Genomic DNA, 21,705 nt, shown 5'->3' with positions numbered 1-21,705 from the left:
CGGCACTGCAGGGCAGGCTCCGGGAAGGCCCAGGCTGGGCCTAGCGACGGTCGAGAGCTGGATTCAGGGATGCACGGATCGGGATCGGGGGCAGCAGGAAAACAGACGGAGTCCTCCTTGGACACCGGCCATAGCAGAAAGAGAGCGAGACCCTCATGATCCCCCCGCTTTATACTGAGAATGACGTGTATGGGATGGAATACCTTCGTTGGTCAGTTTTGGGTCACCTGCCCTGTCCGCTCCCCCCTGCAGCTGCGACCCCCCTTCGGCTCTTCGCTTGTAAGCAGGGAGGAATTTAGCAGTGACCTTGGTTTCTCTAAGACTAAGTACAGCAAGAGCCTTTCTGCACAACATCCCTACCGGTGCCTCAGCGATAACTACAAACTTCGAGCGTTATCAGTCCTGGAAGCAGACACTGTCTGCAAAAAATGCAGTTAGTTTCAGAAAGTGCAGTTACTTAGAGGAGACTTAGCTGAAAGTAAAAATCACTGAAAGGAAAATTGGCCTGGTTTAGGCCAAACCAGGACAAATATTTAGATAAAGGCAGAAAAGTCAGCTTGAAGAGAGGGCCTGTGATTAGGAAACAAGAGAAGAAAACATGAAAGAACATGGGGACATGATTGTCAAAGGTGTTGAGGATGTAATCCAGAAAAGGCCGTACAGCTTTCATGGATGTTCAGAAGTACTAAAACACTGCTGAAATGTGACCATGCAATATTATGTTTTTTTCTCTGATACTTTTTTTTTATGAATAAGTTCAAGGGATGGTTTTGCTGTAGCAGGAAGAACTTTTTTAGAAGATCTCAAGATTCGGGTAACTTAGAAAAATAAAATTACTAAATTTGTTTTAAACAGTGATGCATTTTCCCCACAGTTCCTGTTCATCATTTGGTTATTTGTTAAAGCCAGAATAATTAACTGCTTTTCTGCCTTTTTTTTTTTTCATAGTCTTGGTTGATCATGGTTCAGCAAACAGAACAGCTGAGTAAAATAATGAAGACACATGCAGAGGATCTTAATTCTGGGCCTTTGCATAGGCTTACAATGATGATCAAAGATAAGCAGCAAGTGAAGAAAAGTTATGTAGGTGTTCATCAACAAATTGAAGCAGAGATGTACAAGGTATTTTATTCAACTGTGTTTTATAGATTTATTATAGTTTTGTTTAGAAAACTAAAGATGAATTTTTTGTGGTTATTCTGTTTTTGTGCTATGGTACAAGTGATGATCTGTGATATGTAGACTGTGTCTAGTTTAAATTTTCGATATTTCCTCCGCATTTTCTCTCCCCTGCTATCTGACAAGGCAGAGATTGAAAACATTCTTCTATATGAATTTATTTGGACAGACATGGTGGGTTGACCCCAGCCAGCAGCTAAGCACCATGCAGCCACTCACCATCCCTAGTGGGATGGTGTTGCAGATGGAGTGATGCACTTCACTTGTAAGAGAGAAGTAGCAATATGTTTATTGATATAAAACAGCAATTTAACAAAGTTTTATAGTAAATGCAACAGTAGTTTAACAAGATTTGATGGCAAGGTGCACTTGATTATTTACTGCATAGAGGACGGGGTCAGACAAAACTGTCAGGAAGACCCTCCCATTGAGTCACAAGGTTCAGAAAGGACCCCCTTGCTTTCTAAACTCCTTCTTAGAGAGGAATCAGGTGCAGCTGGATCCAGTCCTAGTCCCAAACTTGGTCAACGGTTTATGTGTTTATGTCTAAAGGATTATATATGTGCAATCAATTCTTTATATCACTTAGCTAAGATTACAGAGTTTCAGTGCACTTATTCCCAATTCACTTCCTGAGTATCTGACATAAGGATTCTCTCAACCTTGAGAGGTGTCCCTACTCAAGGGGAGATCCTGGCTTGCAGCCCACTGCTGTGCAGGAGAGCTCAAAGGGCTCTTGGGCTGCTCACTATTTATGGGGGTAAGATGATTGACTCGTAGTCATATTTGCATACTGACCACAGATGCTAGTTTCTTCCAAATTTGGCTTGAGTCGGACAAAGGGTTCTCATACAGACACAACTTTTTCCAAGATTTACAAGTACAGTTTCTAAGGTTTCATTGGGATGTATTTCAACATTTTGTTCAGTGTCAAGATAAACGTCTTGGGCTTTGATGGTGTTACTCTCACAAATAAATCCTTGTTGTTCCTGTACAATGTATGTGTTAACATCAAGAGTTTGCCATTTGTTTCCATTTTGTTGGGCCCATACTCTATGCTCTAATGAATAGAGTATAGCTCCGTTGTGCAATGATTGGGTATATGGTGTATACCTGTCACGGAACCTCACAAAACCGAGCCAAACTGAATAACAATCTAGAATCAGGATTTATTTCACAAAATGATAACAAAATCAAATTAAGTTTTACTCTAACCAAAACCGCTTTGAGACTCCGACAGACATTAACAATCCACAGGTTCACAATGTCATTCGGGAGTTAATACTACACAACTGACTTAAGAATTCTTAAGGTTTTATGGCCGATAATCCAAATGTGCAATCACTCGCCTAATAAAGGAAGGGCTCTCAACCTCGAGGAGTTTCCTTAGGCGGTGTCCTGACCCAAGGGGAGAGTCCCTGACTGCAGACCCGCTGCTCCGAGGAGGACTGACTCAAAATGGCTCTCCGGCAGGGCTCCGTTTATACCCTAGTTGAATCTGATCTGTGGTCAATATGGTCACATAGACCCCTCATTGGCTGAGGACCCTAGCTTCCTATCCTTTTGACCGAAATGCGTAGGTGCTGACCACCACCGTGTGGGCATGACAAGAGCTGTGGTGGGAAATTTTCACGGGCCTTTGCCAGGTCTTTGTCAGGGCAGGTGCATCTGCCGCACAATCCACCCCGTGACCACAGTCAGAATTCGACTGGTTTCATTGGAGTCGTGGTACAGTCACCTCTTGCCTCCAAAGTTAAATGGGAGCGTAGACTCGGTGAGTCTTGATGCTCACTGTGGATCATAATTTTCAATTGTTCTACAGTTATACTGGGGTATCAATTACATGAACAGGTTCTAAGGGAGCATATTTCACAACTGGCACAGATTTTACTATTGCGCGCTTAATGCAACTTATCGTAATACAAATTACAACTGTCATAACTACAATTATTATCAAAGATTGAAGGAAGCTGGTTAGCCACCCAGAAAAGGAAATTCAAACATGTCAAAAATTTTCCCCAACCAGTTCATTCCTAGTCCAGCGACGATCGCTTCTGAATCTCTGGCTACTTTCTTCATCTTGTTGATTTGGTCTTGAAGTGGCATTGATACGTTCAGGATATGGACACAACACTCATCCATTGACAGGTTCAGAACTCCACATAAGCCTTTGTCCTTTAACAGCATCAAGTCTAATACAGCTCTATTTTGAAGGCTCATCTTACTGGTATGTTGTAATTGATCGTTTAAAAGCTTCAGACTATCAGAAGTGGCATTGGCTAAAGCTGATAGTTGTAGGCCTACTTCCAAAATGGCTTGTCGGTTTTGTACCAGGCAATGATTCCATCCACCACCCAATTCGTGTTGGGGCTTCTTGCCATCCCTTCTGTAAATCCCTCAGTTTACAGTCCTACCACTTGTGTGGCATAGGCCCTTCCCAATAAATGGGGCAAAGGGAGAGCACAGCCAGCTACAGGCTAGCCCAGGGATAGTTGGATATAATCAGGAATATAGGTGGCCATCAGGGTATGCCCATACTAAATTAGGGGGTGCATGGACAGTGAATGTTCGGCATGAACCTGATATGGTAGTAGGAGGAGGGCAATAGCCTTTCTTACTACAATCTAAAACAGAGGGTCGTGAGTAGCTGGTATTACTGCACAAGCAGCCCTGTATCAGAGGTTTCTTAACAGGAGGGTATAGCCATAGTAATGGCATCTTATCGATGTTCTTGCATCCAATTTCTACTTGACAGTTTCAGAGGAGATTTCCTCGCTGGAAGTATCTTATCTTATCCTTTTCCCCATCCCAACTAGGCTCATAGATATGTCTAGCCCACGTGCAGTTGAGAGGACAGTCAAATGAGTTTTGATTACATGTGCTGGGACATTCATTGTTATCCCTTTCAGGGTGTTTAATGCACCATGGGGCATTTAATGGTTTTGTATACTGTAGAGAATTATCATCAGTGCTCCATCAAGTATTATATTCGGTAGCTCTCCATGGGATGTAGGAGCATGGTACAGTACCATTCACACTGCACCCTGTGGCCTCACTAGTGGGTTGGAGGATATAATCGCATCTTCCATCCCATACTGAGCTCGCATTTACCGCACTCGATGACCAACTATAGACAATATAAGTATAACCTCTGTCCTCAGCCCTTTTGAAATACCAGCTATAATTGTTATATTGTTCCCACGTGAGCTCATGAGCGAGCAATATGTTAATGTCTTGCACAAAAATCAGTAAGGGGTCTTCTGCTGACTTGGGGGTAGGTAGACAAACCGTTACAGAGGTTAGATTCATCATTCAAGCGAATCCCACCATCATTTTCGCTACCATGTTGTCATCCAGGTCTGTGTTATCTGTGTTGGTCGCTGTCATCACTGTCAGCATGAGCATTGAGGTGGTCTGCCTTTCCATTGTCCTGTAAGAAAACACAAAGCTGGGCCTCAGTTCCTTGGAACCGGGCTTCAGGGTTAGAAGTCGGGGATTAGCCACTGGGCACTGATAGGGTGGGTCTTTCTGCTTCCATCTAGGGCCTCCCAGGCATATAAGCCTCTTGGTTTTGCCAAGGACATGGGTACAATGCAAATAGAAGGTAGTTTCACCATGACAGGTTGACCTACACATGTCCTCAATGGGAACTGGCCCTTCTGATCATCAGGTATGGGGGCGTCGCCCGTCAGTCGTCCCATAGGACAAAATGCTCGAATTTTTGGGCTTCCATAAATTCTCCAGCGGTTATTAACAATGAAGACCGCTTGTGGCAATCATGTCCCAGTTATGGCGCGAGACATCATCATGTCTTTTAATCAAGCCATTGGTTTGCTCAACTATACTGTTAGCCTGAGGATAATATGGTGTGTGAAACACCCACTTGATACCTTCTCCCCGTGCCCAGTCTTGTACCACTGTGGCTGTGAAATGTGACCCATTGTCACTCTGAATACATTCAGAAATGGCCAAAATACCAAACCATTCTTGCAGTGCTTGAACCATCTGATCTCCTGTGGCTGTGCCAACAGCTGTGGCCATAGTGAGTCCTGATACCACCTCTACTCCTATCAAAATATACCTCTTCCCATGGGATGGCCTCAAGGGCCTGACATAATCAATCTGCCAGGTGCTCCAAAGAGCTTTGCCTTGTTTGATATGCTGGGCAGGGGCTTGATTTGGGTGGTCAGCCTTGAGCTTTATTTGGCATTGTGGACAGGCCGTAAGAATTGCTTCACATATTCTCATGGACATTGGCCATCCCCGAGAACGACATTCGTAATAGAGGTCTGTCATCCCTGAGTGGCCTCGCTTAATGTGCAGCCATTCAGCCAACTGTCCCCAATCCTCCTTTTCGCTATCAACTACCTTGATTTGGGCTAAACGATCACAGAATCACAGAATGTTAGGGATTGGAAAGGACCTCAAAAGATCATCTAGTCCAATCCCCCTGCCGGAGCAGGATTGCCTAGACCATGTCACACAGGATCTACCTGTTGGTTCCATTTTGCAGTGGGGGTTCCATTCCTTGCATGGCCTTTTACCCATCTCACCTTTAGGGGTCGTGATCTGCCTATTTCTAACAATTGTTGCAAGTCTCTGGTTCTCCAGACTTTTGAATGGCCCACTTCCCAATGATGGGATTCCCATTGGCATATCCACTCTGTGGCACCCTTATAGGTTGCGTAGGAATAGGTATAAATGATGGTGGCACCATTCTCCGCTGCCAGCAGGAGAGCACGCAATTCTCCCACATGTGCGCTACCTTCTTCCTCCTCTATAACTGTTTTCCCAGTACCAATTTCCAGTGCTGCTGCTTTATATTGCCACTTTGATCCTATTAGGTGGGCAGATGCATGGCTGAACCGTAATCCTTGTGTATCCGAGCCTGCGGATAGCTCAGGTGCCTCTTTGATCGGGGAAGGTTTATAAGGTTGGCCTAACAAAACTGGATCTGGATTCACAGGTTGTTGGAACTTAGAGACCTTAACTGGGCCCTCTTTCAATTGCAGTAACTGACTAGCTCCTTCTAGGTAGGCATACCACTTCCATACTGTGGCCTTTTAGGCTACCCCCTCGGGAGGGGGTGACCCCTTAAGGATCAAATTTAGGAGAGGAAAAGGGCCTTGCACCATGATATCTTGCGAAGTACGTAACCTTTCTGTTTCCTTAACTGCCCTGGTAAGTGAAAGGAGTCCCTTCTCCCACTCAGAATACCGTTGTTCAGTTTCTTTGAATGAGGTAGAAGAGAACAATAACGGTCTAGCTGTCCCTCACGGTCCCTTTTGAAATACACCGCAATAGGAGGCATGTTCTTCAAATTCCTACTCCACCCTTAGTGGATCTTGTTGGTGCAATGGACCTAACCTCTGATAGGTTTTGAGTTCATCATTCAAGGTGTTAAGGGCTTCTGTATGCTGCAGAGTCCAATCCCATTCCCTGTTTTTCCGGAGCAGGTCATACAGGAGGCAGGCAATCACTGAGAACACAGGTATATGCTTCCTCCAATAGCCCAATGTACCTAGCAATTGCTGTAATTCTGTCTTATTGCCTGGAGTTTGCCCCTTCTCAATAGCTGATAGTGTATCATCAGGTACCACAACTGCTCCAGCTATCCACCAAGCTCCTAGGAATTTAACTTTTTGTCCAGGACCTTGACATTTGGAAGGCGGAATGTCTAGCCCATTCTTAGTTAGCAGATTCCAGATGGCCTCAGCCACTTGCCCTACCTGTTCTTTGTTATCTCCACCAACTAGAATATCATCTATATGTTGATATATATGGATGCCTGATGGCACTTCTACGGTATCAAGAAGTTTATCTAAGGCATTGTGGGCAATGGTAGGGGAGTGTTTGTATCCCTGAGACAGTCAGTTAAAGGTGTATTGAACTCCTTCCCAAGTAAAGGCAAACTGGGGTTTATCCTCTTCTCTTAGGGGAATCAAAAAACATGTTCTTAACATCTGAAGCGGCCATCCGTGGGTGGGCGGCTGCCTGGATTGCCATCACCACTGATGTTATGCTTGGGACAGCGGCAGTTAAGGGTGGAGTATTACTATTCAATTTTCTATAATCAATTGTTAAATGCCACTGTCCATCAGGCTTACTGACGGGCCAAAGTGGAGAATTGTATGGCGAGTGGGTGCAACTTATGATTTGCCTTTTCTCAAGATCATTAATGACTTCTGTAATGCCCTGTTTTGCTGCAGTTGGCAGAGGGTATTGAGAAATGCAAGTCATTTTAGATTACGGGAGCAAGTTGCAGCGTCCTAACATGGGCGACTTCTGCCCCTTGACTTCCAAAACTCCATGTCTTGCCATTAGGTAGATACCACCGCCTGCCTGCTAGTACATCAAATCCCAGTATATTTCCCTTGTGAGGGCTTAGAGCCACCTCCACGGCCATCATTCTTTTCTCCCCGGGTAGCCAAAGTTGAGTCCGAGCTCAAGGACATTTTTCTGCCACACCGGTTACCCCTATTATGTTTATAGCTTTTCTTGAGGGTTTAATTCCTAATTCCTCAGTTTGTTGCTTATTTAAAATGATAATTTGGGCCCCTGTATCAATTAAAAATTCTAAACTTAGCCATCTTGGACCCACAGGAATATGTATATAAGGTTCCCTGTCAGCGGACCATTGGCAGGAATTCACCATGCGGAGTGGGCGGCCCAAACCCCAAACCGCGGCTTCTAGTTTTTTAAGTCCTGCGACTCCTCTCGCAGAGGCATGAAAGGGTTAAGTTTCCCCTTCTGAGGGAGTGTGGATTCCCTTTGAACCTTAGTTTTCCCCTCTAGCAATTCCACCAGCTTCCCCATATGGTCAGTGGATTGCCCACGAAGCAGCATCTGGGGTATTCCCATGCTAATGCCTTTTGCCAAAGGTCGTTCCTTTCCAGATCGTATGTTCCTATGTTCGACCCTGTCTATCTTGGGAGGGTGCAGGCTCCCTGTAGGGGAGCCGTCCTGGGTGAGGTTTTCGACTGGCTTTTCAGACCCTCCTGCTCCCGCCCGGATCGGTCCATCCCATCTCACGCCCGTGAGTGACCAGACTGTAACGTCTCCGCCCAAGTCAATACGTGTACAGGTGGGTACTGAGGGTTTCACTGATTGTGCTCTATGGCCCTCTTAATTCTCTCTCTAAGTGACTGAACATATATTGTCAAAGCATCTGGCAGCCCTCTAATGAGAGGTCTAAGGTGGCTGGGGTCCACCAGTGCAGCCATCGGTACCCCATGCTGCCCCCTCTCATACATTGCCTGGATGCAACCAGCCTTTTGTGCTCCTGCTAACTCCAACAATCCCTTCACCTTGATAGTAATAAGTTCTCCTTGCTCTTTGGGGTCCATACCCCCAGCCCAATGAGCCACTTGGGACAGGAGAGGTGCTCCAGCCCCCTGATCATCTTCGGGGCCCTCCTCTGGACTCATTCCAACCAGTCCATGTCCTTCTTATGTTGGGGCCCCAAGAGCTGGACATGGTACTTTAGGTGGGGTCTCACGAGAGCAGAGTAGAGGGGCAGAATCACCTCCCTCGACCTGCTGGCCATGCTTCATTGATCCAGCCCAGGATATGGTTGGCTTTCTGGGCTGCAAGCGCACATTGCCGGCTCATGTTGGGCTTCTCATCAACCATCACCCCCAAGTCCTTCTCCTCAGGGCTGCTCTCAATCCATTCTCCGCCCAGCCTGTATTTGTGCTTGGGATTGCCCCGACCCACGTGCAGGACCTTGCACTTGGCCTTGTTGAACTTCATGCGGTTTGCGCACAGGCCCTCCTCTCAAGCCTGTCAAGGTCCCTCTGGATGGCATCCCTTCCCTCCAGCGTGTCGACCACACCACACAGCTTGGTGTCGTCAGCAAACTTGCTGAGGGCGCACTCAATCCCAATGTCCATGTCGCCGACAAAGATGTTAAACAGGACCGGTCCCAATACCGACCCCTGAGGAACGCCACTCGTCACTGGTGTCCACTTGGACATTGAGTTGTTGACCGTAACTCTTTGAGTGCGACCATCCAGCCAATTCCTTATCCACCGAGTGGGCCATCCGTCAAGTCCATGTCTCTCCAATTTAGAGGCAAGGATGTCATGTGGGACAGTGTCAAATGCTTTGCACAAGTCCAGGTAGATGACGTCAATCACTCTTCCCTTATCCACCAATGCTGTAACCCCGTCGTAGAAGGCCACCAAATTTGTCAGGCACGATTTGCCCTTAGTGAAGCCATGTTGGCTGTCACCAATCACCTCCTTATTTTCCGTGTGCCTTAGTATAGTTTCCAGGAGGATCTGCTCCATGATCTCACTGGGCACAGAGGTGAGACTGACTGGCCTGTCATTCCCTGTGTCTTCCTTTTTTCCCTTTTTGAAAATGGGGGTGATGTTTCCCCTTTTCCAGTCAGTGGGAACTTCACCAGACTTCCACGACTTCTCAAAAATGATGGATAGTGGCTTAGCAACTTCATCCGCCGGTTCCCTCAGGACTAGTGGATGCACCTCATCAGGTCCCATGGACTTGTGCACCTTCAGGTTCCTTAGATGGTCTCGAACCTGATCTTCTCCTATAGTGGGCTGTTCTCCATTCTCCCAGTCCCTGCCTCTGCCTTCTGCAACTTGGGTGGTGCTAGAGCACTTGACAGTGAAGACTGAGGCAAAGAAGTCATTGAGTACCTCAGCCTTCTCCATGTCCTGGGTAACCACGTCTCCCATTTCTTTCCATAGAGAAGGAACAATGTAATCATTCTAACCATTCTTCATAGGATGTACTTAGGAATGGTGAACAGGTGGGTTTGATTGTAGAGATATTAATTTGCATCAATAGCTCTACTCATTTAAGAGACCATGATTGATAGATTAAATAACAGTCGTTGTTGGCCTGTATTTTTGATCACGTATGGTCTATTTGAAATTTAAATGATTGTCCCACACTATGGTGAGCCCAGAGGCAGACAACAAAATAGGTTATACTAAGGTAAAATTTTACCAACAGTCTAGTCTTTCAGAGGTGCAAAGTTTCGTATCTTTTGCTATTGGGTTTGATGTAATGTTGTACATAGAAATCTGAGATTCCTTCTCATGGGTGGATTCATTAATCACCCAGCATCCTACCTTTATTTCCTGGCCTGTCACTCCCCCGAGTTCGAGGAGACAGTTAAAACTCTTAGAATCCGTGCTCCATTCATTTCCTAAATATACCTCAGTTCCATGCATTACTATGGTTACAAGGGCCAAGTCTTTTAGAATTTAGTCTCATACTTCTGGCATACCTAACACAGGCTTGGGACCATGGCCACTCCAGCGTTCTTTGACCACAGGTTAGGAGGAGCAGCATTGTTAGGATTTGGACTAGCAACATGAACATAGCATTTCCATCTGTCATCCTGTGGGGTGCTGTAAGAGAAAAGAGAGACTTGTTTCGGTGGAGAGAGTCCGAACAGGTTACCCAGTTAAAAAGAAAGAAAAATCCATTATGCACTAATTCTATGTTTTGCACCACTGCTATCGGCAGCTTCCCAGGCAAATGGGCCATGGGGTTTAGTTGAGGTCATAGGCACAGTACCGATGGGTGGTAGATTGACCATCACAGGCTGTCCTGGCTGTAATATTGTCAGATATTCTCTTTTCCCAGTAGGTGAAGCGTTAAACTCTCTTTTTACAAAGAATGCTCAGCTTACAGGGCTTCCAGTAGGCCCGTATTAATTATTTAATTGATGGAGTACTTTGGGAAGTCGCGTATCCCATTGAGCCTTGTGTGGTTTGAGAATCCTTTTCAATAAGCCATTAGCTCTTTCTATCATCCCATTTGATTGAAGGTAGTATGGGGTGTGGAATACCCATTTAATTCCCTCTTGTTTTGCCCAATCTTGCACTTCCTTACATGAAAAATGTGAACCATTATCACTTTGGATAACATCAGGAGTAGGTAGATTTGAGAACCAAAACGATAGCCCTCGCACCTTATTTCGCCCATCGGCTTTCCGACACTTAGTTGCCATAAGCAAGCTGGAGACTACTTCCACTCCTGTGAGGATGTATTGATATCCTGCAGAGGATTTGAATGGTCTGATATAATCAATTTGCCATGTAGATCATAAAGTTTTCCCTTAATTGATATGTAGATGCATCCATTATGACCGCCACTGATGATTATCGCTTGAGCAGGGTTACGGGAGATAAAGGTCAGGTTGGGGGGGGAAAGCTCACAGTCACAGATGGGGGAGAGAATAGGAAAAGCAAAAGCGGGAAAACTTGTGGGTCAAGTCAAAGGCAGCTTAAGTGGTGGTGATGGGGGGGAAGAAACAAGTAATGCAAAAGCATCATTAACTACCTCCCACAAGTAGACTGATGCCCAGCCAGTCTCTGAGCATTGGCTACCTCCCCCAAATACTCCTCCCTTCATTTTTCATTGCTGAGCATCATGTTATATGGCATGTAATATCCCTCTGATCAGTTGGGTCAGCTGTCCTGGTTGTGTCCCCTCCTGTCAAAGTTTAAAGCTGGGCTGGCTATTAAACGGATGGCAGATGCTCTCTATTAATGCTTTCCTTCCCCCAGAAGGGGAAGGAAAAGAGAAAAGGGAGACAGTTGTGGATTGGAAAGTTAAAACAGTTTTAATAAACAATAACAATGAAAAAAAAAGTATAATAATAATAATAATGAATATAATTAAATATATATAAATATATACAAAACCAAGATCGAGTTCCCCTGATGACGATTGCGACACCACTGGTGCTGCAGGGCAGGCTCTGGGAAGTCCCGGACTGGACTCAGCGGCAGATGGGAACTGGATTCAGGAACGCACTGATTCAGATCGAAGGCAGGAGAAAAACGGACAGAGTCCTCTTCAGATGCCGGCTATAGAAGAAGAGAGTGTGACCCTCGTGATCCCTCAGCTTTATACTGAGAATGACGTGTATGGGATGGAATACTTTGTTGGCCAATTTTGGGTTACCTGTCCTGTCTACTCCTCCCCGCAAATGCGACTCTTCTATGGCCTTTCACTTGTGGACCATAAGAAACTTAGCAGTGACGTGTTTAAGAAAAGCCTGGACATGGCACTTAGTGCCCTGGTCTAGTTGACATGGTGGTGTCAGGGCAATGGTTGGACTCGATGATCCCAGAGGTCTCTTCCAACCTGATTGATTCTGTGGTTCTGAGATTCTGTGACCTTGGTTTCTATAGGAATAAGTCTAAGCAAGAGCCTTTCTGCATACCATTCCTACTGGTATCTTAGTAATAACTATAAACTTCAAGCGTTATCAATCCTAGAAGCAGACACTGTCTGAAAAACATGTAGTCAGCTTCAGAAAGTGCAGTTACTTAGAAGAAACTTAGCGAAAAGGAAAAATCACCGAAAGGAAAACTGGTTCTGTTTAAGTCCAAACCAGGACATTCCACCCCTTATTCCATACCATTTATGTCATGCTCAGGTCACTACTACTTTTTTTTTCATTTTCAAATATATACGGATATCACTAGTTTGTGATTCATCTCTCTATACAAAAAGTTGATTGAGTTCATTTAGTTCATGATTGCGGGTTTCCATCTGTCATAGTGGTCTCTCAGGGCAGGAGAGATGGTATGAGATTTGTCATAGTTTGTGCCCATGGGTTGCAAGTTACAGATGTCAGCCTCAAAGAGGTTACTGGATGCCACTTGATAAAGCTAGCTCTGGTCTCATCACCACTGCGTTAATCTGGAAGATACTTCTTAAACATTGTTAGTATTATGCAGTGCTTAACATCATACAGTTCAAAACTGAGCATCCTAACCCAGAGTTAGGTCCCCTTGAGGCACACATTGGACTTCACCATCCTTCAGCATCACCCACCAAGTACATCCAGGCCCTTGGACAAAAGCAATCCCACGAATGGGTTTGCCTTTGCCTGAAGCAGGAAAAACCCAGACAGTTTTCCTCAACAGATGCCTTTCATGGACCATAGGGACTTTATCCCCATCTACTATGGGGACAGTGTGGGTGTCTATCCACCCCCCATTGCTTTCAGGGTAGTTTTTAACAGCCCATTGTACCGTTCAATTTTACCAGCGGCTGGTGCGTGATAGGGGATATGCTATACCCACTCGATGCCATGCTCTTTGGGCCAGTTGTCTATGAGACTGTTTTTGAAATGAGTGCCATTGTCTGACTCAGTTCTCTCTGGCGTGCCGTGTCGCCACAAGATTTTCTTTTCGAGGCCCAGAATAGTGTTCCGACAGCGGCGGCAGCAGCGACAGCGACTTGAGGTTAGTGCGGGGGCGAGGGCGACATCGGGCTGTAACCGGGCGGTTTTCGTACTCTTGGCCCCCCCAGAGCAGCAGTCCCGAGCTGCTTCCCCCCCACCCCGGACTGGGAGGTTCCCAGCAACGAAACAGGAGAGGAGGGGGTGTAGCCGGAGGCACCGCAGGCTATTTAAATGCACCACCCCCTGTTGATTGGGGGTGGTGATTGATTGGGTGATAAAAAGCCTCCTGGAGGGCAGGGACTAGTCCCTGCCTAGGGGGTAGAGGGAGAGTCAGCAGTGATTGTGTGAGTCAGCAGTGACTGGGTCTGTCCCAAGGCAGGAGAGGCCGCAGCAGTCTGCAGCTCGTTGGGGAGGGCGCTGACTCCCTCCCAGGGCACAAGGCGAGGAAGGTGCCAAGGAGCTGTGAACCAGGGGTGTCACCAGCAGGTATTTCCCAGCTCAGTGAAAGAACAATGGTATCTACCTGGCGGAAGAAGACCAAAATGGATGTGGGAACCCAGACAGAGCTCCCACGGAAGGAGGCGATGGTGCAGATTGCCGGCTGCAGGGAATGCTACAGCGTCTCTGTGGTGTTAGGGGGCTGTGTGCGCTGTGAGCAGGTAGATGATCTGCTCGGCCGAGCGGCACAGCTGCAAAGCCAGGTTGAAAGGCTTCAAGCCGAAGTGGAAAGGCTTAGGAGCATTCGGGAGGCTGAAATGGAGATAGACTGGTGGAGCCAGGCTCTGCCCTCCCTGCAACAAAAATGGGAGCACCTGCTGGAGAGCTCCCAGGATTGAGGGACCCCTGTACTCTGCCCCTCTCAGGTGGAAAACAATAACTTAGAGGAGAGGAGTGAGTGGAGGCAAGTCTATGGCCGTGGCAAAAGGCGAGTGCCCTCCTTGCCTACTTTGCCTCCACAGGTGCCTCTGAGCAATAGATATGAAACCCTAGTGGAATACAGCCGGTCCAATGGGGATGTGGTGGAGAGGCAACCTATATCAGAGGTCCCACCACAGTCAGAAAAACCTGACGGGCGTATAGCTACCTCCTCCACAAGGAAGAAGAGAAGAGTTTTAGTGGTTGGAGACTCCTTCCTAAAGGGATCTGAGGGCCCAATATGCAGAGCTGACCCCCATCACAGGGAGGTCTGCAGCCTGCCTGGAGCCCGAATCAGGGATATCACCAGGAAACTCCCCAACCTGGTGAAGGCCACAGACTACTACCCCCTGCTGATCTTCCAGACAGGTGGGGAAGAAGCTGCATCCCGTAGTCTGAGGGGGATGAAGAAAGACTACAAGGCCCTAGGACGGTTGGTGAAAGAGTCTGGGGCACAAGTCGTTTTCTTCTCCCTCCTTCCATTTTCAGGTGATGACGTGGGATGGAATAGTAGGATTCTCTCTATTAATGCCTGGCTACGAGACTGGTGCTACAGGCAGGGCTTTGGGTTCTTTGATAATGGCTGGTTTTATAAGACACCAGGCGTGACGGTAATACATGGGAAAGGCTTATGTCGTAGGGGCAAAAGGGTTCTGGGACAGGAATTAGCAGGGCTCATTCGGAGAGCTTTAAACTAGATTTAAAGGGGGATGGGGTAGTAGCTGGGCTTGCACCACTGGGGCAACGCTCTAGTGTTGAGGTAGACCAGGAGGCCTCCCATCCCCCTGGGGTGAAATCGGTGTGTTCAGCTCGCTCCCTGAAATGCCAGTACACCAATGCACGCAGCATGGGGAATAAACAGGAGGAGTTAGAAATCCGTGTTCGGTCGGGGGGCTATGATCTAGTGGCAATTACAGAGACTTGGTGGGACAACTCGCATGACTGGAATGTGGTCGTGGATGGCTATGTCCTGTTCAGGAAAGACAGGCCGCTAAGGAGAGGTGGTGGAGTTGCTCTTTATGTGAGTGAGCAGCTAGAATGTATTGAGTTCTGTCCAGGGGCGGATCAGGAGCGAGTTGAGAGTTTGTGGGTACGAATTAAGGGGCAGGCTGGCAGGGGTGATACTGTTGTGGGTGTCTATTACAGGCCACCAGATCAGGATGAGGAGGGTGATGAGGCCTTCTACAGGCAGCTGAGAGCAGTCTCGCAATTACAGGGCCTGGTTGTCATGGGGGATTTCAACTACCCTGATATTTGCTGGGAGGCCTACTCAGCCAGCCATCCTCAGTCCAGGAGGTTCCTCCAGTGCATTGATGATAACTTTCTGATGCAAATGGTGGATGAGCCAACTAGGAGAGGAGCGCTGCTGGATCTTATCCTTACTAACAAGGAGGGACTGGTTGAAGCGGTGAAGGTTGAGGGCAGCCTTGGTTGTAGTGACCATGAGATGGTAGAGTTCAGGATCTCATGTGGCAGGAACAGAATAGCTAGCAGAATCACAACCCTGGACTTCAGGAGGGCCAACTTTGGCCTTTTCAGGCAATTGCTAGGGGAAATTCCATGGGACAGGGTACTAGAAGGTAAGGGGGCCCAAGATAGTTGGTTAGCATTCAAGGACTGCTTCTTCCGAGCTCAAGATCAGAGCATCCCATCAGGTAGGAAGTCAAGGAAGGGTACCAGGAGACCTGCATGGTTGAACAGGGAACTGCTGGGCAAACTCAAGTGGAAGAAGAGGGTGTACAGATCATGGAAGGAGGGGCTGGCCACTTGGGAGGAATATAAGTCTGTTGTCAGAGGATGTAGGGAGGCAACTAGGAAAGCTAAGGCCTCCTTGGAATTAAACCTTGCAAGAGAGGTCAAGGACAACAGAAAGGGCTTCTTCAAATACATTGCAGGCAAAACCAACACTAGAGGCAATGTAGGCCCACTGATGAATGAGGTGGGGGCCCTGGAGACAGAGGATAAAAAGAAGGCGGAGTTACTGAATGCCTTCTTTGCCTCTGTCTATACTGCTGGAGGCTGTCCTGAGGAGCCCCGGACCCCTGCGGCCCCAGAAGAAGTCAGGATAGAGGAGGAATCTGTCTTGGTAGATGAGGGCTGGGTCGGGGACCGATTAAGCAATCTGGACGTCCATAAATCCATGGGCCCTGATGGGATGCACCCGCGGGTGCTGAGGGAGCTGGCGGAAGTCATTGCTAGGCCACTCTCCATCATCTTTGCTAAGTCATGGGCAACGGGAGAGGTGCCTGAGGACTGGAGGAAAGCAAATGTCACTCCAGTCTTCAAAAAGGGCAAGAAGGAGGACCCGGGTAACTATAGACCGGTCAGCCTCACCTCCATCCCCGGAAAGGTGATGGAACAACTTGTCCTTGGTGCTGTCTCTAGGCACATCAAGGATAGGGGGATCATTAGGGGCACTCAACATGGCTTCACCAAGGGGAAGTCATGCTTAACCAACTTGATATCCTTTTATGAGGACGTAACCCGGTGGACAGATAATGGTAAAGCTGTGGATGTGGTCTATCTCGATTTCAGTAAAGCGTTTGGCACAGTCTCCCACAGCATCCTCGCAGCTAAACTGAGGAAGTGTGGTCTGGATGATCGGGTAGTGAGGTGGATTGTGAACTGGCTGAAGGAAAGAAGCCAGAGAGTGGTGGTCAATGGGACAGAGTCCAGTTGGAGGTCTGTGTCTAGCGGAGTCCCTCAAGGGTCGGTACTGGGACCAGTACTAGTCAATATATTCATTAATGACTTGGATGAGGGAATAGAGTGCACTGTCAGCAAGTTCGCTGATGACACCAAACTGGGAGGAGTGGCTGACACACTGGAAGGCTGCGCAGCCATTCAGAGAGACCTAGACAGGCTGGAGAGTTGGGTGGGGAGAAATTTAATGAAATATAACAAGGGCAAGTGTAGAGTCCTGCATCTGGGCAAGAACAACCCCATGTATGAGTACAAGTTGGGGACAGACCTGTTGGAGAGCAGCGTAGGGGAAAGGGACCTGGGGGTCCTAGTGGACAGCAGGATGACCATGAGCCAGCAGTGTGCCCTTGTGGCCAAGAAGGCCAATGGCATCCTGGGGTGTATTAGAAGGGGTGTGGTCAGCAGGTCAAGAGAGGTTCTCCTCCCCCTCTACTCTGCCCTGGTGAGGCCGCATCTGGAATATTGTGTCCAGGTCTGGGCCCCTCAGTTCAAGAAGGACAGGGAACTGCTAGAGAGAGTCCAGCGCAGAGCCACGAAGATGATTAAGGGGGTGGAACATCTCCCTTATGAGGAGAGGCTGAGGGAGCTGGGTCTCTTTAGCTTAGAAAAGAGGAGACTGAGGGGTGACCTCATTAATGTTTATAAATATGTAAAGGGCAAGTGTCATGAGGATGGAGTCAGGCTCTTCTCAGTGACATCCCTTGACAGGACAAGGGGCAATGGGTGCAAGCTGGAACACAGGAGGTTCCACATAAATATGAGGAAAAACTTCTTTACGGTGAGGGTGACCGAACACTGGAACAGGCTGCCCAGAGAGGTTGTGGAGTCTCCTTCTCTGGAGACATTCAAAACCCGCCTGGATGCGTTCCTGTGTGATATGGTCTAGGTAATCTTGCTCCGGCAGGGGGATTGGACTAGATGATCTTTCGAGGTCCCTTCCAATCCCTAACATTCTGTGATACTGTATGCAGAAGTCCTGACTGAGCAGGGCCCGCTCGATTGATAGATCCCCTGGTGTTAACTAACCACGTGGCTTGTGCCAAACGCTTATACGCATTTTTAAAGGTTCCACCCCCCATTGCTTTCAGGGTAGTTTTTAACAGCCCATTGTACCGTTCAATTTTACCAGCGGCTGGTGCGTGATAGGGGATATGCTATACCCACTCGATGCCATGCTCTTTGGGCCAGTTGTCTATGAGACTGTTTTTGAAATGAGTGCCATTGTCTGACTCAGTTCTCTCTGGCGTGCCGTGTCGCCACAAGATTTTCTTTTCGAGGCCCAGAATAGTGTTCCGGGCAGTGGCATGGGGCACAGAGTATGTTTCCAGCCATCCAGTGGTCGCCTCCACCATGGTAAGCACATAGTGTTTGCCCTGGCGAGTTTGAGGGAGTGTGATATAGTCAATCTGCCAGGCCTCCCCATATTTATATTTCAACCACCGCCCCCCATACCACAAAGGTTTTAACCATTTTGCTTGTTTGATTGCGGCGCATATTTCATAATCGTGGATAACCTGTGCAATGGAGTCCATGGTTAATCCACCCTTCGGTCATGAGCCCATCTGTATGTTGCGTCCCTTCCTTGATGACCTGAAGTGTCATGAGCTCATTGAGCTAGAAACAGTTCACCTCGATGTTCCCAGTCCAGATCTGTTTGGAACACTCTAGCAGCCTGATCCACTCATTGGTTATTGAGATGTTCCTCGGTGGCCTGACTTCTTGGTATGTGGGCATCTACATGATGCACTTTCATGATTAGTCTCTCTAGCCGAACAGCAGTATCTTGCCACAATTCAGCAGCCCAAATAGGTTTACCTCTGCACTGCCGGTTGCTTCGCTTCCACTGCTTTAACCAACCCCACAAGGCATTTGCCACCATCCATGAGTCAGTGTAGAGATACAGCCTTGGCCACTTTTCTCGTTCAGCAGTGTCTAAAGCCAGCTGGATGGCATTTACCTCTGCAAATTGACTTGATTCACCTTGTCCTTCTGTGGCTTCTGTGACTTGCTGTGTAGGACTCCATACTGCAGCTTTCCACCTCCTATGCTTTCCTACGAGACAGCAGGATCCATCGGTGAACAGGGCATACTGCTGCTCATCATCTGGTAGTTCATTATATGGTGGGGCTTCTTCAGCATGTGTCACCTCCTCTTCTGGTGGCATTCTGAATTCTTTGCCTTCTGGCCAGTCCATGATCACTTCTAAGATTCCTGGGCGATTAGGGTTTCCTATTCAAGCCCTCTGTGTAATTAATGCAATCCATTTACTCCATGTAGCATCAGTTGCATGATGGGTAGTAGGAACCTTACCCTTGAATATCCAGCCCAGTAGTGGTAATTGGGGTGCAAGGAGGAGCTGTGCATCTGTATCAATTACCTCCAAAGCAGCTTTAGCTCCTTCATATGCTGCCAATATTTCTTTTTCAGTTGGAGTGTAGTTGGCCTAGGAAGCCTTGTATCTTGGACTCCAAAATCCGAGGGGTCGACCTCGAGCTTCCTGTGGTACTTTCTGCTGGAGGCTCCAGGTAGGACCATTGTCCCCGGCTGCAGTGTAGAGCACATTTTTAACATGTTGTCCCATACGGACTGGTCCAAGGGCTACTGCATGCACAATCTCTTGTTTAATCTGTTCAAAAGCCTGTCATTGTTCAGGGCCCCACTGAAAATCATTCTTCTTTCTGGTCACTTGATAAAGAGGGCGTACAATCTGGCTGTAATCTGGAATATGCATTCTCCAGAAACCCACAATGCCTAAGAAGGCTTGTGTTTCCTTTTTGTTAGTTGGTGGGGACATAGCTGTTATTTTGTTGATCACCTCTATCGGGATCTGGTAATGCCCATCTTGCCATTTAATTCCCAAAACCTGTATTTCCTGTGCAGGTCCCTTGACTTTTCCTCTTTTTATAGCAAAACCAGCTTTCAAAAGAATTTGGATTATATTCTCCCCTTTCTCAAAAACTTCTGCTGCTCTGTCACCCCATATAATTATATCATCGATGTACTGGAAGTGCTCTGGAGCTCCACCCTTTTCCAGTGCAGTCTGGATCAGTCCATGGCAAATAGTAGGACTGTGTTTCCACCCCTGGGGCAGTCGATTCCAGGTGTACTGGATACCCCTATAGGTAAAAGCAAACTGTGGCCTGCACTTTGGTGCCAAGGGAATAGAGAAAAAGGCGTTAGCAATGTCTATGGTGGCGTACAACTGGGCTGCCTTTGACTCCAGTTCACAGTGGAGTTCTGGCATATATGGCGTGGCCGCACTCAGTGGTGGCTTAACTTCATTCAGGCCGTGATAGTCTACAGTTAATCTCCCTTCTCCATTAGGCTTCCACACTGGCCATATAGGACTGTTAAAGGGTGAGCAAGTCTTGCTAATCACTCCTTGATTTCCTAGCTGTCGAATCAGTGTGTGAAGTGGGATCAGGGAGTCTCGGTTGGTACGATACTGTCGCTGGTGCGCCGTTGTGTTCGCAATTGGCACCTGTTGTTCTTCAACCCTCATCAGACCCACAACAGAAGGATCCTCTGAGAGGCCAGGCAAGGTAGACAGCTGTTTGATGTCCTCAGTCTCTACAGCTGCTATACTAAAGGCCCATCTAGACCCTTTGGGGTCCTTGAAATACCCTCTCTTGAGGTAGTCCATGCCAAGGATGCATGGAGCATCTGGGCCAGTCACAATGGGGTGCTTTTCCGACTCATTCCTAGTTAGGGTCACTTCGGCCTCCAATACGGATAACTCTTGAGATCCCCCTGTCACTCCAGAAATGCTGATGGATTTGGTCCCTGTATGATTTGACAGTAGTAGGGTGCACTGTGCGCCGGTGTCTACCAGGGCTTTGTACCCTTGTGGTTCTGACGTGCCAGGCCATCGAATCCACACAGTCCAATAAACTCGGTTGTCCCTCTCCTCCACCTGGCTGGAAGCATGGCTCTCCTAATCCTGTTTACTTATGCCTGGTAGGGAGAGATTAGAATCCCATCTACGCTGACTGGAGATCTGCCCACTAGAAACTGGAGCAGCCACCTTCCTGCAAAACCCCCCTCGTGTATTTGTTTTACCTTGCAAGTTGCGTACTCGTGGTCCTAGGGCAGCAGTGGATTTTCCATCCCATCTGCTCATGTCCTCTCCATAGTCACAGAGTGTATGCCACAGGTCACCTCGTGGTGTGCTCTGTCTCTCTTGGGCTGGTCTTGTGGGAGAGCATCTTCTCTTGATGGCTGTGACACTAGTCCATGCAGATGGCAAATAGGATCTATTCTTCCTCTCAGACAGTCTGTCAAACAATCTATCAAATAAATTCTCAGATTTCTTAGTTTTTCCACAGCCATGACACAATCCTGTAGGGGAGTGGAGAGACTGTCTTCGTACTGTTGCATTTGGTTAGCCACATCACCCACAGTAGGTATCTCTTCCTCTCCTCCCCAGACCAATATTGACAGCGTGTGGGCATATGTCGTTGGGGCACTCTGCACCAACTTGTGCAACATAGGTCGGCTGCATGGCATTTCATCGGGGTCTACAATTGTCTGTGGGTCACTATAGATCATCTTCCACACAGCCAGTTCTCTCAGGTACTTGATACCTTTTTCCATGGTGGTCCATTTACTCAGGTGACATACGATATCATCCTTAAAGGGTTATCTGGTCTATACGGCTGACAAGAGTTGCTGCCAGAGACTAAGTGTTTGCCTTTTTCCAAGTGCCTTATCAATGCCCCTTTCTCTGGCCA

At 47.6% G+C, this 21,705-nt stretch overlaps 1 protein-coding gene across 1 annotated transcript in view; it reads left to right on the top strand.

Annotated features, from left to right (window-relative positions):
• LOC137677142 (tyrosine-protein kinase Fer-like) overlaps positions 1-21,705 on the top strand; it is a 276,620-nt gene that overhangs the window by 31,656 nt on the left and 223,259 nt on the right. Inside the window, exon 4 of the mRNA XM_068424347.1 lies at positions 949-1,122. Coding sequence (XP_068280448.1) covers positions 949-1,122 — 174 coding nt within the window. The remainder of the gene's footprint in view (positions 1-948; positions 1,123-21,705) is intronic.

This window comes from Nyctibius grandis (genome assembly GCF_013368605.1).
Source record: "Nyctibius grandis isolate bNycGra1 chromosome W unlocalized genomic scaffold, bNycGra1.pri SUPER_W_unloc_2, whole genome shotgun sequence".
NCBI lineage: Eukaryota > Metazoa > Chordata > Aves > Nyctibiiformes > Nyctibiidae > Nyctibius > Nyctibius grandis.
This window is presented reverse-complemented; position numbering and strand designations above follow the sequence as displayed.